This window comes from Chamaea fasciata, unplaced genomic scaffold, assembly GCF_029207755.1.
Source record: "Chamaea fasciata isolate MVZ Bird 193981 ecotype frontalis unplaced genomic scaffold, bChaFas1.0.hap1 SCAF_1, whole genome shotgun sequence".
Taxonomy (NCBI): domain Eukaryota; kingdom Metazoa; phylum Chordata; class Aves; order Passeriformes; family Sylviidae; genus Chamaea; species Chamaea fasciata.
The window spans coordinates 42,709,769-42,724,290 of record NW_027094086.1 but is presented as its reverse complement, the minus strand read 5'-3'; the positions used below and the strand labels follow the sequence as shown (position 1 = coordinate 42,724,290).

At 40.0% G+C, this 14,522-nt stretch overlaps 1 protein-coding gene across 2 annotated transcripts in view; it reads right to left on the bottom strand.

Moving 5' to 3' along the window:
* LOC136288477 (ethanolaminephosphotransferase 1-like) overlaps window positions 1-14,522 on the bottom strand; it is a 55,772-nt gene that overhangs the window by 24,391 nt on the left and 16,859 nt on the right. For both annotated transcript variants that reach the window (XM_066181692.1, XM_066181700.1), the window contains exons 3-5: window positions 13,262-13,370; window positions 11,079-11,153; window positions 4,206-4,474 (exon numbers count right to left, since the gene is read on the bottom strand). In XM_066181692.1, the coding sequence (XP_066037789.1) occupies window positions 4,206-4,474; window positions 11,079-11,153; window positions 13,262-13,370 (453 nt within the window). The remainder of the gene's footprint in view (window positions 1-4,205; window positions 4,475-11,078; window positions 11,154-13,261; window positions 13,371-14,522) is intronic.

The window sequence follows — 14,522 nt, the reverse complement described above, 5'->3', positions numbered from 1 at the left end:
CTTTGGAACTAAGTAATAATATTTTTTCTTCACAAGAAAGGCTATACTTTCCACAGACACTTCAAATTTAGAAAAGCTCTGAAAATTAATATCCTTTCAACTGAAATTAAATTGTGAATCCTGATAATGTGACCAAAGAACAACATATCTGCATCTTGATTTTGCTTTTTAATAGGAAAAGTTTTTTGCCCTCAGAGGAGACAGAAATTTTTTCAAGATGTGATGTGCACTTGTATTGTTTAGAAATTTTTTCAAGATGTGATGTGCACTTGTATTGTTTGGGATTTCTCTACCAACTCCTGAAACACTGGCTGCCACACTACATCACTGGAAAAGGTCATGTGGAGCATATTTCAGCATGGGTTTTGTAAATAAGCTTGTCAAAAGAAAACCTGGTATATGGCACCCATGAAAGAAAACTTCCCCAGCTTAGACTGAAAGGAAGGAGAAAAGGAAGTTCTGCAATGTTTCGGTTGCTAGGAGCATCCTGTACTTCGATTTATTCAGAGTTCCAAGGCAGGCAGAGGGTTCTCCCAGAGGCTCTAGGTGGTACTGTCCAAAGTCATCAGGCAGAAGCAGCTGGGAAAGCATCTTCGACTGAAACTCTGGGGCTCATGGTCCAAGCACCCATCCCTTCAGGCACAACTTTCTCTACATGTGGGATTTCTGGTCATCCTCTCCTTGCAGGGCAAGGGCTGGGCCAGAGAGAGCTGCCGTTGCCTTTGGGATTTTGCTGCTCGTGCTTCTTCTGAGCTCGCCCTTCTCGGCTGGGGAGAGGGAAAGGAAGGAGTGTGGAATTGTCTGGGTCACTGCAGCTCTCACACAGCTCTTCACTTTTAAAGTTTTAATTAAGAGCATAAAGGGTATCTCCTGTTACACTTAAGGCAGCACCAATGGAGCAGAGGTATCATTACAACATATTAAGGAAAAATTAGTACTCTGTTCCCCTGCTATGAACTCAACTGCAGTGCCTTATGAAAAGCAACAGCAGGATTAGGCGAGTATTTAATTAGGGTAATATTAAATTCTTCAGAAAGAAAACAGATTTTTTTAAAAAAACAAAACAAGACGATGTCTGTGAAAATTAACATATGGCAAGAAGCCAGAAATTTTCTCAGGAAAGCTTTGTCTTCTTTTTTTTTTTGTTCCTCCAAGAAACCTAATTTGCAGATATTAGCTTTCTTTGGTTGGTCTTGTGACAAAAATAAAAGTCTTTGTTTTCACAAGATGTATCCATGGGAATTTCTCACAGATCATAGCAGACGTTTATTTTTTAACCTTTTCTACACACTTTTGGGGTTTCCAATAGGTGTGCTCACTCAAAAGTGTATTAAAATTGTCAAGATGCTCCTCTCTCTGCACCTTTTCCTGCTACTCAGGAATCAGCACAGGATAGATCCTTATGCAGGAGGGAGGAGAGACAGGTATAACTTTCCCTGCTGCATTTGCTGCCACCTTGATTCTGGATCCACAAATCTAAGAGTCCTCTGACCAAGCATCTCTCATCTCTCAGACACATTACAGCCATTTTTCAAGTTTACAAACCACAGCTTCCTGCAAATGATTGTCTGCTGTAATCAAAGCTAATTGGAGTGCCAATTACAGCCCAGCTAGCGTAATTGGGGGGTAACCAGTTCTGATGAGTCATCAAGTCGCAGAAAAACGTGATGTGCATAAGTCCCACAGATTTCTCTGTCTGTAACAAGGTATTTTTTCATGAGGAACAGCAGCTCTTTCTCTACCACAGCTAAGGCAGAGCCCGTGAGGGGGCTGTGTTTATGCACAGCAGAGCTGACTCGGCAGCAGTGTCCCGGGAGCCACATGCCATTTAAGTGCTCATTAAGGTCATCAGTCCTCTATTTGCACGCTGACAGTAACTACTGTTTTCCTTGAGTTCTGTGGTGATAACGAAGCCCAAAGTTCCTGGCCACCAACAAGCTTAAAAGCAGAAGCAGGGGACTAGACCACCTGAGTGTCTGACATGCCAGTGCAACAGCATCAAGTTGTAGGTGAAATTACTGAAGACAGGACAGAGAGGTACATACATTCCTGCAGCAATCCAGCTAGGAATGCCATGGAGGAAATACTGAACTAAACACTGTGAATCAGTCTGGAAGCAGCTAGTGAGTGCTTTCACACTCTCTGCCTCTAAATATGACTGTGGGAATACCTGGCAGAGAAGCAATGGGGAAAAAAATCCAGTAAGGGGAAGATTACCTTTCTTACTCATCATCAGCCATTTGCTATTGTCCCTGGTATCTTCTAAGTTACTGGAGATGAAGAGCTATCTTTAATACTGCACACATTATATAAATTTGCTGAATGGGTTTACAAAACAAGAACAAATTTGGGAGGGAAATAAGATGTTTTACTAGACTAGTCAGTAGAATGGGAAAAAATATATATTATGTACTTTCTGGTGTACATGTAATATATTTTGGACTAATGGAAAAATACCACCTTGAGCTACAAATCCTACCTTCTCTTTGTTCATAGGCAATCACAACTCAACAGCTATTTTTTTACAGATGGGAAAACTGACATAGAGAGATTTCAATAGTACAGTCTTCCACCACTGCTGATGACTGTGCTAAATAGCATCAAAAAAATCCTCACATTTACAAGCTTATCACTTTGACTGTAACCAAGTCATCACAGGAGGTCCTAAAAAGCAAGTGAGCAAGACAGCAGCTCAGCGTCAGTGGGGAGCAGGAAATAACACTTGTTAGCACCTTGCATGCCAGTTAATCAAAGCAGTTTACAAACGTTACTGATACTCAGCCTCGCCACAAATCTGTCAGGCAGATATTACCACTACAACATTACTACCATTATTTCCCAGATGAGAAAACAGGACCACAGGCACAGGTCACTAGCAGGCACTGACAGAGTTAACAATGCTGCTCTGCTAGATGATACTCATTCCCAGATTTAACCACTAATACAGTTTGGATGCTGTAGCAATCCAGCAGAGCTTTCAAAACATTCACACGTACAGTGATCATTTGAGCAACAAGTGAAACAGGCTTGAACAAGGCTATCGCTCTCCCGCTGGAAGAGCTTCACGGAGAAGCCTTACACAGATATGGCTGAAACTTGCAGACCAGCTGGCTGCCTAATGTCTTAGTCCTGAGCCAACTTCTTCTCCCAAAACCTATTTTCTAGGGGACAACACAGATGCACCACAGCTGGACCACCATCTCTGAGTTGTTCGCAAACCACTGGATTCTGATTATGTTTACAGCACTACATCTGCAGCCATTAATTTGAATACTGTATTTCCATTAAAACACATATTTGAGTATTTGTCAAACTTCTTTTCAATTATTTGGCTGTACCTTTCATCTCGTGCCTGCAACAGGAAGCTCAGAAGGCTGACTGTGCTCTTCAGGATGCAAGAGTTTGACTATCTGAGACAGAGATAAGCCAGCCCAAAAAATTCCCAGCGCTGGGCCCTTGGAAGTGCACTGAGCTTGTTAATACTGCTGCTCATCTGTGCACTGAGGACACCATTCACTGTGGTGCTCTGGGCATGTTTTCTGAAGAGGTCCACCTCACGACAGGGCTGTAAACCAGACAGGAACTCAGCTGGTGCTGACTGTGTGCTGATAAGTAATTCATGTTACTGAATGTCTATGACTTTTTGACATCCATGATGATGGACTGTTTTTCAAATGTAGAGCTCACTTGACAACAGTTACTGCTCTCTGCATAGGTACAATGGTATTTCCATTACCACATTTGTTGTAAAATGGAGTAGAATTGAGAAGGTCTGTATAACTGTGGTAACTGTAATTACTGTTTATAGATACCACTTGGACTAATTCACATCGTGCCTCACAACCTGGTATTGGTGGGAAAATTGCTTGTGGCTTCAGATAGTATAGCAATTTTTGTTAATACCACAAATCAAATGTAGTTAAATGACATTCTCATGGGCACTGTCTGGCTGCTAGGCTTGCTGGAAGCCTTTTTTCTCTTGCACAGCAATGAATCTCTGATGCTGACAATTTTCTCAAGAGCAGCCCTTTACTGCAAATGCAGAAAATATTTCTGAATTACTTTTAGGGTTTTGCCATTTCACATATTTCAATATCTCAGCCAAATATATTTGCCTTGAACTCTATTTTTCTATTGCTTTAATATTATGAAAACAATTACATAGTTAAAAAACCAAAACCGCAACAGGGATGATAAATACTCACCACTTGGCTTATATCATATCCCCAAGGAAGAAAAAGAACTCCTGTGTTATATTTCTCCCAGTGTGAACACATGAAGTTAAACAAGACAATGCTTAAATATATATACATTGTATATACAGAAACTCCAGTCTTCCCATTGTCACGGGAACAGACAGAAAAAAAAGAAAGCACAAAAATGGAGGTAGCCCAGCTGTCCAGTCCATGGTCAAATAGTTCTCCCAGAGGAGTACTGGATTGAGTCCTTCGAGCATGTTTCCCATCTATGGAGTCTAGAAGGATTGAGAAAGGAAAAGAAACGAATTAGAGTACAACAAAAGGAGTGGCTTTCTTCACATACAATTCACTACTGTCATTTATAACATACAGGAAAATCACACTGATGACAGCAAACTGAAGCACAACAGCCCCCTCAATACCAACAGGTTAGAAGTGCTCATAAAATAATTGCTCTGATTATCAAGTAATTTTTCTGACCTTACCTCAGCTCTGAAACTAAATGCCACCTTCCTCATGAGTTTTAGAAAGACACTCATAATCACCTGCCCCAGCGGTCTTGAAACATTTTTACATCAGTCCCTACAATTAGTTTCAAGTGCTGAAAAGTGTCCATAGGGCTTCTTGCCCATCCATTGGTGTTGTGGACCCTCTGAGCCTTCAGACCTCTTATGGGGTAAATTCACAAAGTTGCTTGATGCTCAATATCTCAATGACTAACAGTTATGTGTCGGCTTCAAGGAGCAAATTTCACAATATTTATTTATATTTGTGCCTACATGTATTTAAAGTGTTTTCCAGTTTTTATACAAGAGTGTGTTCAGATGGCCAAAAAAGCCAATGTCATCCTGGCCTGCATCAGCAATAGTGTGGCCAGCAGGATCAGGACAGTGATTGTCCACCTCTACTCAGCATCAGTGAGGTCACACCTTGAATACTGTGTTCAGTTCTAGGCCCCTCACTTCAAGAAGAACATTGAGGTGCTGGAGTGAGTCCAGAGAAGAGAAACAGAGTTGAGGAAGAGTCTGCAGCACAAGTCTTATGAGGAGTGTCTGAGAGAACTGGGGGTGTTTATCCTCGAGAAAGGGAGGCTCAGGAGTGACCTTATCACTCTCTACAACCACCTGAAAGGAGGTTTTAATGAGATGGGGTTCACTCTCTTCTTTCACATACAAGAAGAAACGGTCCCAAGGTCACACCAGGGGTGGTTGCATTGGACATTAGGGAAAATTTCTACACCAAGATGACTGTCAAGCATTGGAATGGGATACTAAGCTAAGTTGTGGAGTTACCATTGCTGGAAGTGTTTAAAAGATGTGGAGATGTGGCACTTGGGGATATGTTTTAGTGGTGGACTTGGCATTGCTGGGACTGTAAAGGTCTTTTCCAACACATACAATTATATGATTCTAAGAATGAATTATAGTTACAGTGCATTATGTGTTGATCACTTTTAGTACTTGAGTGCTTAAAAAATGATCCAGCACTGTACCTTACTCTGAGGATGTAGTTGGGCAATGTGGTTTGAGTTGATCTGATAGTTCACTGCTGTCAAACAGGGCAACCGGTAGCCTATTCAGCTGGTGGAAAGACAGCAAGCTACATTTTCCTCTGGGTCATTGAACTGGTGCTGTGAACGGTACAAAATGCGAGGGAGATGGCACAAGGGAGGGATGGTGAATGCAGGGAGGAGAAAGGTCTAAGCTGTAAGGTTTCTTAGTTGTAATGTCTAACCATACCCTTAGTCTTTTTTCTGAGACCATGCAGGTGAAAAATAGAACTATTTTCCTCTTAAAGTTAAGTGTAAACATGCAGGATGAACCTCTTAGGAAAAACTATACAGAACAAACCCTACAGATTACTTGTTTTTGACTTGAATCTCAAAATAAAATGGAGATGCTTTTCTTTTTGATATAACTTGGAAGGTGCTATAGCTAACAATTATCTCTATTGATAGCATTAATAACCCAAAACTGACTAGGAACACAGCTCAGCAGAGTGAGACCAAAGACCCCACAGCTGCTGTAGATCATATGCTACTTAGTTCTCTGGATTATTTGGCAGTACTATGAGTTTTGTTTAATGTAAATATGCTTCAGGGACCTAAACCAGGAAAACATGGGATTTCATTTTGTACAGATTTTAGACTATTTCTCTATTGTAATACCTAAACAGCTGTGATATATCCTCTGCTCAAACACAAATCTCTTGAGACAGTTCTCAGAACTCTAAAACTTAAATATTTCAGAGAGGATTTCAAATATAGTTTGCCTCCTTCATTCTCTCTCTCTTAACATTTCCACTGAATTTTCAGCATCTTACTGAAATGTGCAGAAAGAAAACTGTATAAGCTTGAGGTGAAAAAGGTGTTGCAATAAAATTAAAAATTCTTCCATCCATTAAACAATATCTCTGAAACCTAACCAGCAAATAAAGATATAATCAATCCTAAAAAGTTTATTGCGTTGTATATTCCAAGAACGCCTATCCCAAATCAGACAGGATTTAGTTACACAAGTGTTACTACTTAAAAATAAGGATGTTAGAAGTTTTGTCTGTTTATAAATTTTAGATTGTCACACAAGTATATAGATTCTAAAATATGTACCTCACAGTGAAATAGTGGTTTTCATTTTGCAAGAACTTTGTTTTTTTCTAAAAAGAAGCTTATAATGTTGTCCTAAAATACAGTACTTCTAATTATAATGGCCATGGAGAAAAACACAGGAACTATATGACACATACATCAAACCGGATTTTCAGAAATCCTTAACCACATTTTCCATGTAGTTTCATTAGCTTTTTTAAAAGACTGAAAACATTTTCTGGTTTAGGTTTCAGTTTGAAATTCATGCCAACAGTGTTCAATAGTTAACATACACTGTTCCACACTTCCATTGCTTTAGAATTCTTACATTATGGTTTTGTCTCACAAAGATTCATAAGTATTCAATTTTATAAAGTTTATATAACTTTTAAAGGGTGGAATTCAAAGTAACAGGAAAAAAGCACTCCATTTCATGGAAAAGAAATGATAGCAAACCACCTTAAAAAGGCAGGGGGGATGGAGAGCAGTATGTTAGGGAATTTGGAGAGGGTAACTATGTCATTAAAATAAGCTGAGAAAGATTACAGTTGCATATTTAGTTAGTTATTATGGTTCTTTGCAGTCTTCCAGAGGGAAAACTTTGGCCATGCAAAATTAAATCTGTGACTAAATATTTCATAAAGTGGCTTGGACAGCAAACATAAAAATCTACATATATATTAGTTCATTATAGCTTTGACTGTCAGCATCGTACTCCTTGTCTTCCAAGTATGAGGAACTATAGGCTTCACTGGCAAATACCATCTACATTAAAAATCTCAGAAGCTGAACTTCCCATGAGCCTTCTGGAGTGCCATACAATAACAGTTTCAATATGTAATTCCAATTTATGAAACAACAGTCACTTTATTAAATTCCATACAATGACATAAAAAATTGTTTTCACAAAAGAAACCACTGCTTCTGAGGACAGAGAACTGCTGGAGAAATCTGACTAGTATTCAGCTTCAAGGCATGGCTGTCCCATTGCTTTTTATCATAGAAATACAAAGGAATTCTGGACAAAAAGATTTTGGCACAACCTCACCAACTGAATAGAAATGCCAAGGTATGCACAATGTAGAGGGAGATATCTGCTCAAGGGGATACCCCAGGTCAATCAAGATGGCTCTACATGAATGGGTTTGATTCCAAAAGTGGTCAGCCCCTCTGCACAGCACTGCAGTCTAATGTATAACACACCTGTATATAGCCTGAGGATCTCAAATACGGCACACAAATGTATGGTTACACTGCAATGGCTTTACCAGAAACTGCTCCAAGGAGAGGGTACATTTAAAATCAAAGAATAGGATCATTAAAGTTGGAAAAGACCTCCAAGATCATTGAGTTCAATATCTGACCAAACACCACCATGTCAACTAAGTCGTACTGCTAAGTGCCATGTCCAGTAGTTTCTTGAACACTTTCCAGGGATGGTGATTCCACCACCTTCCTGGGCAGCCCATTCCAAGGCCTAACCACCCTTTCAGAGAAAAATTTCATCCTGATGTCACACAGGAACGTCCCCTGGCACAGCTTGAGGTTATTTCCTCCTGTCCTGTTGATTGTTGCCTGGGAGAAGATACCAACCCCCACCTTGCTACATCCTCCTTTCAGGTGGTTGCAGAGAGCAATAACGTCATCCCTGAGCCTCCTTTCCTCCAGACTTAATACCCCCAGCTCCTTCAGCTGCTCCTTATAAGATTTGTGCTCCAGACCCTCCCCCAGCTTTGTTGCCTTTCTCTGGACACATTCCAGCACCTCAATGTCTTTCTTGTAGTGAGGGGCTCAGAACTGAACACAGGATTTGAAGTGAGGCCTCACTGATGCTGAGTACTGGGGGACAATCACTGTCCTGATCCTGCTGGCCACACTATTGCTGATGCAGGCCAGGATGCCATTGGCCTTTCTGGTCACCTGGGCACACACTGGCTCATGTTTAGCCACTGTCAATCAGCACCCCCAGCTCCTTTTCCACTGGGTCGCTTTCCAGTCACCCTTCCCCCTGCCTGTGGTGCTTCCTGGGGTTGTGACCAAAGTGCAGGACCTGACACCTGGCCTTGTGGAACCTCACACCAGTGGCCTCAGCCCATTGATCCAGCCTGTCCAGATCCCTCTGCAGAGCCTTCCTGCCTTCCAGCAGATCAACACTCCCACTCAACTTGGTGTCATCAGGAAACTCACTGAGGGTGGGCTCAATGCCCTTGTCCAAATTACTGATGAAGATATTAAACAGGTCTGAGTCCCTGGCTGTCCTGCATGTACTGCATAATGACACTAAAGATGATGTGTTCCATAACCTTCCCAGACACTGAGGTCAGGCTGACAGGCCTGCATTTCCCCAGATTCTCCTTCCAACCCTTCTTGCAGGTGGACATCATACTGGCCAGTCTCCAGTTCTCTGGATTCCCCCTGGTTAACTGGTGATAAATGCTGGAGCGTGGTCTGGCTCTTCTGCAGCTCCCTCAGTACCCTGGTGTGGATCCCATCTGGCCACACAGACTGTGGGTGTCAAGTGGCACAGCAGGGCACTGACTGCTCCCTCCTGGATTACAGGGGCTCTGTTCTGCTCCCTGTCCCTCCCTACCAGCTCAGCAGGCCGGCTGCCTTGAGGGTATCAGGACTTTCTGTTGAAGACTGAGGCAAAGAAGGTATCAAGGGCCTCAGCCTTTTCCTCATCTTCGGTTACAAGGTTCCCCTCCACATCTAATAAAGGATGGAGACTTTCCTCGGCCCTCTTTTTGTTGTTAATGCATTTATAAAAACACTTTGTATTATCTTTTACAGTGGTGACCACATGAAGTACTAGCTAAGCTTTCACCAATCAAGTTTTCTGTCCACACAACCTAATGACATCCTCGTACTCTTCTTGAGTTGTCTGCCCCTATTTCCCAAGGTCATAAACTCTTTTTTCTCCCCATATTCCAGTGAAAGCTCCCTACTCAGCCAGGCCAGACTTCTTCCCTGATGGCTCATCTTTCAGCAGCTAGGGAATAGCCTGCTCCTGTGCCTATAAGATTTCCTTCTTTAAATATATCCAGCCTTCCTCGACCCTGATTACACAGAACGGTGCAGTCCCTTTAAATATACTATCTTGCATCTCCCCAGAAAATAACTCTGTTACACCATGGAAAGACTAGTTTGGAATGAGAGAGCTCTGAAAGAAAAATCAAAAAAACCATGCTAACGTGGATCTCACTCCCAGGTCAGCATCATTTCAGGTCTATGTCTTCACACCACTGCACAGCAAGGTGCAATGTACCTAAAAATACACTCATGGCACAGTATAAAGTAGTAAAAATGGAATATGAAACTGAGGTGTAGGTGTTATGGGGAAAAAAAAGGAAGAGGGAAGGGAAAAAAAGATACTTATTTCCATAAGAAGCTCAGGCCTGTCATCACATCTGTCATCCCCACCTCTCCTGACACACTCCCTAAGCACTGAAGTGCCTAAGTTTCCTTTTTTCTGCTTTGTCCTTTATTTTTTTAATCTTTGAAAACACCCCCTGATAATTCTGGTATCTGAGTTTCTCAGAATGTCACCATCAAGGGACAAAGATTTTTATGAAACCAAATAGCAGTGACTCTCCTATGAAGAAGGCTGAGATAGTTAGGGTTGTTCAGCCTGGATGAGAGAAAGCTCCAGGGAGATCTTAGAGCAGCTTTCCAGTACCTAAAGGGGCTACAAGAGAGCTGGAGAGCAACTTTTTTCAAGGGCATGTAGGGATAGGACAAGGGGGAATGGATTCACTGAAAGAAGGTAGATTTAGATTAGATATTAGCAAGAAAATCTTTACTGTGAGGATGGTGAGGCACTGGATTGGGTTGCCTGGAGAAAATGGGAATGTTCCACCCCTGGAAGTGTTCAAGGCCAGGTTGGATGGGGCTCTGAGCAACCTGATCTAGTGGAAGGTGTCCCTGCCCATGGCAGGGGGATTGGAACTAGACTGCTGCTATGTAATGATTTCCATTGTTCCTCTAAACTAATCGGAACTTTCTAGAGGAATAAGAGTTACTGTAATAGAACCTCTAATATATTACTTAATACACTGTTTGGGGTTTAAGTCTTACGAACTTTTTTTTTGTGTTATGGTTTGGGGTTTTTTTTTGGGGGGGGGGTTAGTGGTTTTTGTTGTTGTTGTTGTTGTTTTTTAATCTAAGAGAACTGTTTTGGAAAGAGATCAGTAATTTATCCACAATGCCTCTTTATCTCAGAATCATCACTAGTGACTCTGAAGATAAAATTACATGAAAATGCCAGACATGCAAATTATTTCACTGTACATTACCTAAAGCATAAGCACAAAAGGTGGTAAAAGCACTGAACAGCCACACCCAGGTGGGAACAAGTCCAGGACTGGTACCTGAAAAAAATGGGGTAGTGAGTCAGTGTAACAGGGGTTAACATCAAAGAAATCCACCAAGTTATGCATATACATACAAACTAGCTGCCACTGATTAACCCACTGCATCAAACAGACTGAAATATTTGAGTCTGACCTTCAGGCATCGGTGAGCTCTATCAAAGAAGCTCTGAGCGGGCTTGAATGTGTTTGCACCGTAAAGGGCAAAAGGTAGTGGAGAGGTTTTTGGTCCTGAAATTACTCTAGTATTGCAAAAAAGAATGATAGTAACTAGACAAAAATATTCACAGGTCATGGGAAGACTATCCATTGAAAAATTAGTTCATGTTCATCTAATATATAGGAAAAAAGAAAAGTTTTCAAGCATTGTTATCAGTGCCAGTCTGGGGTTTGTGCAACACTTTTACCACACAGATCTGAACAGGAAGTTTTTGTCCTTAGGCTAGCAGAAATATTAGCATCCATTTGTTTGCCCTTGAGAAAAAATGAAAATATAGTTGAATTGGACAGGGCCCAGGGTTTTGTTCTTGCTCTGCTGATAGCATTAATCCAAGTTATTGTTGCTGTTTTAAAGAAATTGATCCTTTTTCCAAAGAGACTTCTATTTAACTTAAACATCACCCAATACTCCATCAACACTAAACTACTGTAAATGCAAAGTCCTCTCAGGTTTCTGCCATTTAGCACCAAACACAGGGAACTCCTGCATACAGAGGTGTGTCCTTGCCTGAATGATACCAGGAGATGCCAGCACTTAAGGCAGTGCCTCATCTTGCCATTCTGAAAGAAAAGATGACAACTCCTGACTTCTAGCTGCAAATCTGCAAACTGTACCATGAAAGTCAATTGTGCAGGAAATTAGGTCTTTTATTTCTGATCCTAGGTATAGGATTGATACGTGATACTCCAAAGGCCCTTTAGGTTGCATGGAAGTTTTCCATCAACTGAGAAATGATGGGTACTGTTCTCATGTGGACTCAGGAAGAGTTTGCAAACTGCACATACAGGTCTCAACTCTAAGAGACTTAATCATCATTTCAAATGTCTTCAAGTCCCATGTATATCTACTGAGAATGTGTCAAGATAGTATTATCCCATTAAAAAGACCTGTTCTGGATGTTCTTTTATTACAGGACTCAGTAAATATCATCTGCATGGATTAAAAAAAGCACCAGGTGTACAAGAACGAGTTGTTCAGACAACTATATAACAAGCTGGTCCTGAAAACTTTTGAACTAAAACTGCTAACAAGTATCCCTGCCTCTAGAATTGCTATGATAAATGTGCAACACCCAACACCAAAGGGTACCTCCTGAAGCTAACCACAGACATAAAAAAATAAAGGCAGCTAAATGTAGTTGTTTCAGGAAATGAAAGTGTAATCTCCACTTAATTGTCTAGTTTAAAGAAAATCAAAGCCTTTTATCCATATATATTTTACATATTAATCACCTGGGAGATTCTTACTACTTTCTGTGGGCTCCAACAGCTGGCCTGAGAAGCCCAAACCAAACATGCCCTACACTCAGGAGCAATCAGGTCCAAAAAATTTCTGACTTGGTCTACAGTGAGGAGCAAACATGGACTTGGACTCTGAAAGTCGTAATTTGAAGAAACATTTATTTAGAAACTATGTTTTTGTGTAGAGGCAGTTTGAATAAGGGGTGTGAATATGTGGAGAAATGAAAAAGGGAGAAATGGAAGAAATGAAATGGAAAAAGGGAAATGAAATGGAGAAAGGGAAGCTAACTCCTTCAGGCATCAGTTTAGGTATTAGGAAATGTGAAATCAATGAAAATGTTATGAAGAATTTTCAGGTGGATTTTTGCTGCGTACTTAAACCCTGGAATAAACTTTAAATATAATGTGCTTATCAAAGACTTCAAGTAGCATATGCTGAAACCCATTTTAGGGATAAAATTAAATAAGATTTTTCAATAAAATGATCTAAATTTATAATGCTATGTGTGAGGTTTCTATTCCTATCTGTGCCTATAGGAGCCTCATTAAGGGAATAAGTGGAAGATTCAAGTGTCTGACACCTCCCTGTAACATTCAGAAGTATAAGCATTTCAGTAACTGAAAAATTACAGTGTGAATATATTTACCTGAGGCAGTGTAGTCCCAGTCATAAAAAGATAAGAGAAAATAATTAAATAAAATCATGATAAATCCAGAGAATGTTAACAGGTTGGGAGCAATCCACAAAGGCACTATCTGTTAAAAAATGAAAGGAAAAAATGGAGAAAAATTGTATTTCAAATTGTACATTTTATTTTAATTAAATATTTTCTATCAGGAAAGAAGGTTTTATATGACATCAGCAATGTTCAGATTTGTGTATATTTCCCCATTTTCAAATTCAAATAGTTTTGATTTCTGACATTTATTTTCAAATGCAATTCTTTTGCCTGGTTTTTGTGACTGCAGTAAGAATGACATTTTTAAAACATTGTACACTATCCTTATTTATCCAGCTTCCAAGGAAAGCCTTTTGTGATCAGCTGTATCAGAACTGAAAGAAGACTGCAGCACCCCAGTGTGGTAACTCAGCATCCGCGTGGCAGGTTTTTTAAGCATTGTATTCCCACACTATAACAAGGAAAGCTCTTCTTCCAAACTATGTGAATAATTTCTTACTCAAAACATCAACAAAATCAGACTCTGAGTGCATTACACTTTTAGATTCAGAAGGTCTCCCTGTTACAAGCATCTCCCTACTCTCTAGATAGTAACTTTCTGACAGGGCTTCCCTCTTTACTCATCAATTATAAACACTCCATTAATTCATTTCATTTTGGAGGATGCTGAAAAGGATTCTCTGCCTTCACTTAAACCTCTTTGTCCCAGTAACCATTCTCAGGCACTTGTTCCATGTGGCTTTAAGGTGTTCCTTACACTGAGACAGGAATTTCATTTGAAAACACTCTTCCCAAGTAACACAGTTTCTCTAGAATATTTTTTTAAATAGCCTACACAGCTTTCTATATGAATTTTTGGCCAAAATATATTTGCAGAAATACTAAGTATCAACATCACCATCACTCAAACACATTATCAATATATTTAAACCACAAAAGAACTGGAGGCATACAATTAAATTATTTGGAGTGTCTAAGGACTCAAAATATATATAAAGTACTTTAATACTACAAAATAGTAACAGAAAATAATAAAGAAAATCAAGTCAAAAAATTCCTGACACTAACAGGAATAGTATATTATATTAAAATAGTATACTATAACTATACTAACAACAGTTTTAAATGTTTTGTTAATATCTTTGGACTAGCTAGCTGAACAGATGGATGAATGCATATTAATTTCTTCTATCCTACTACTACATTTACTAAAATTTACTTTTAAAAT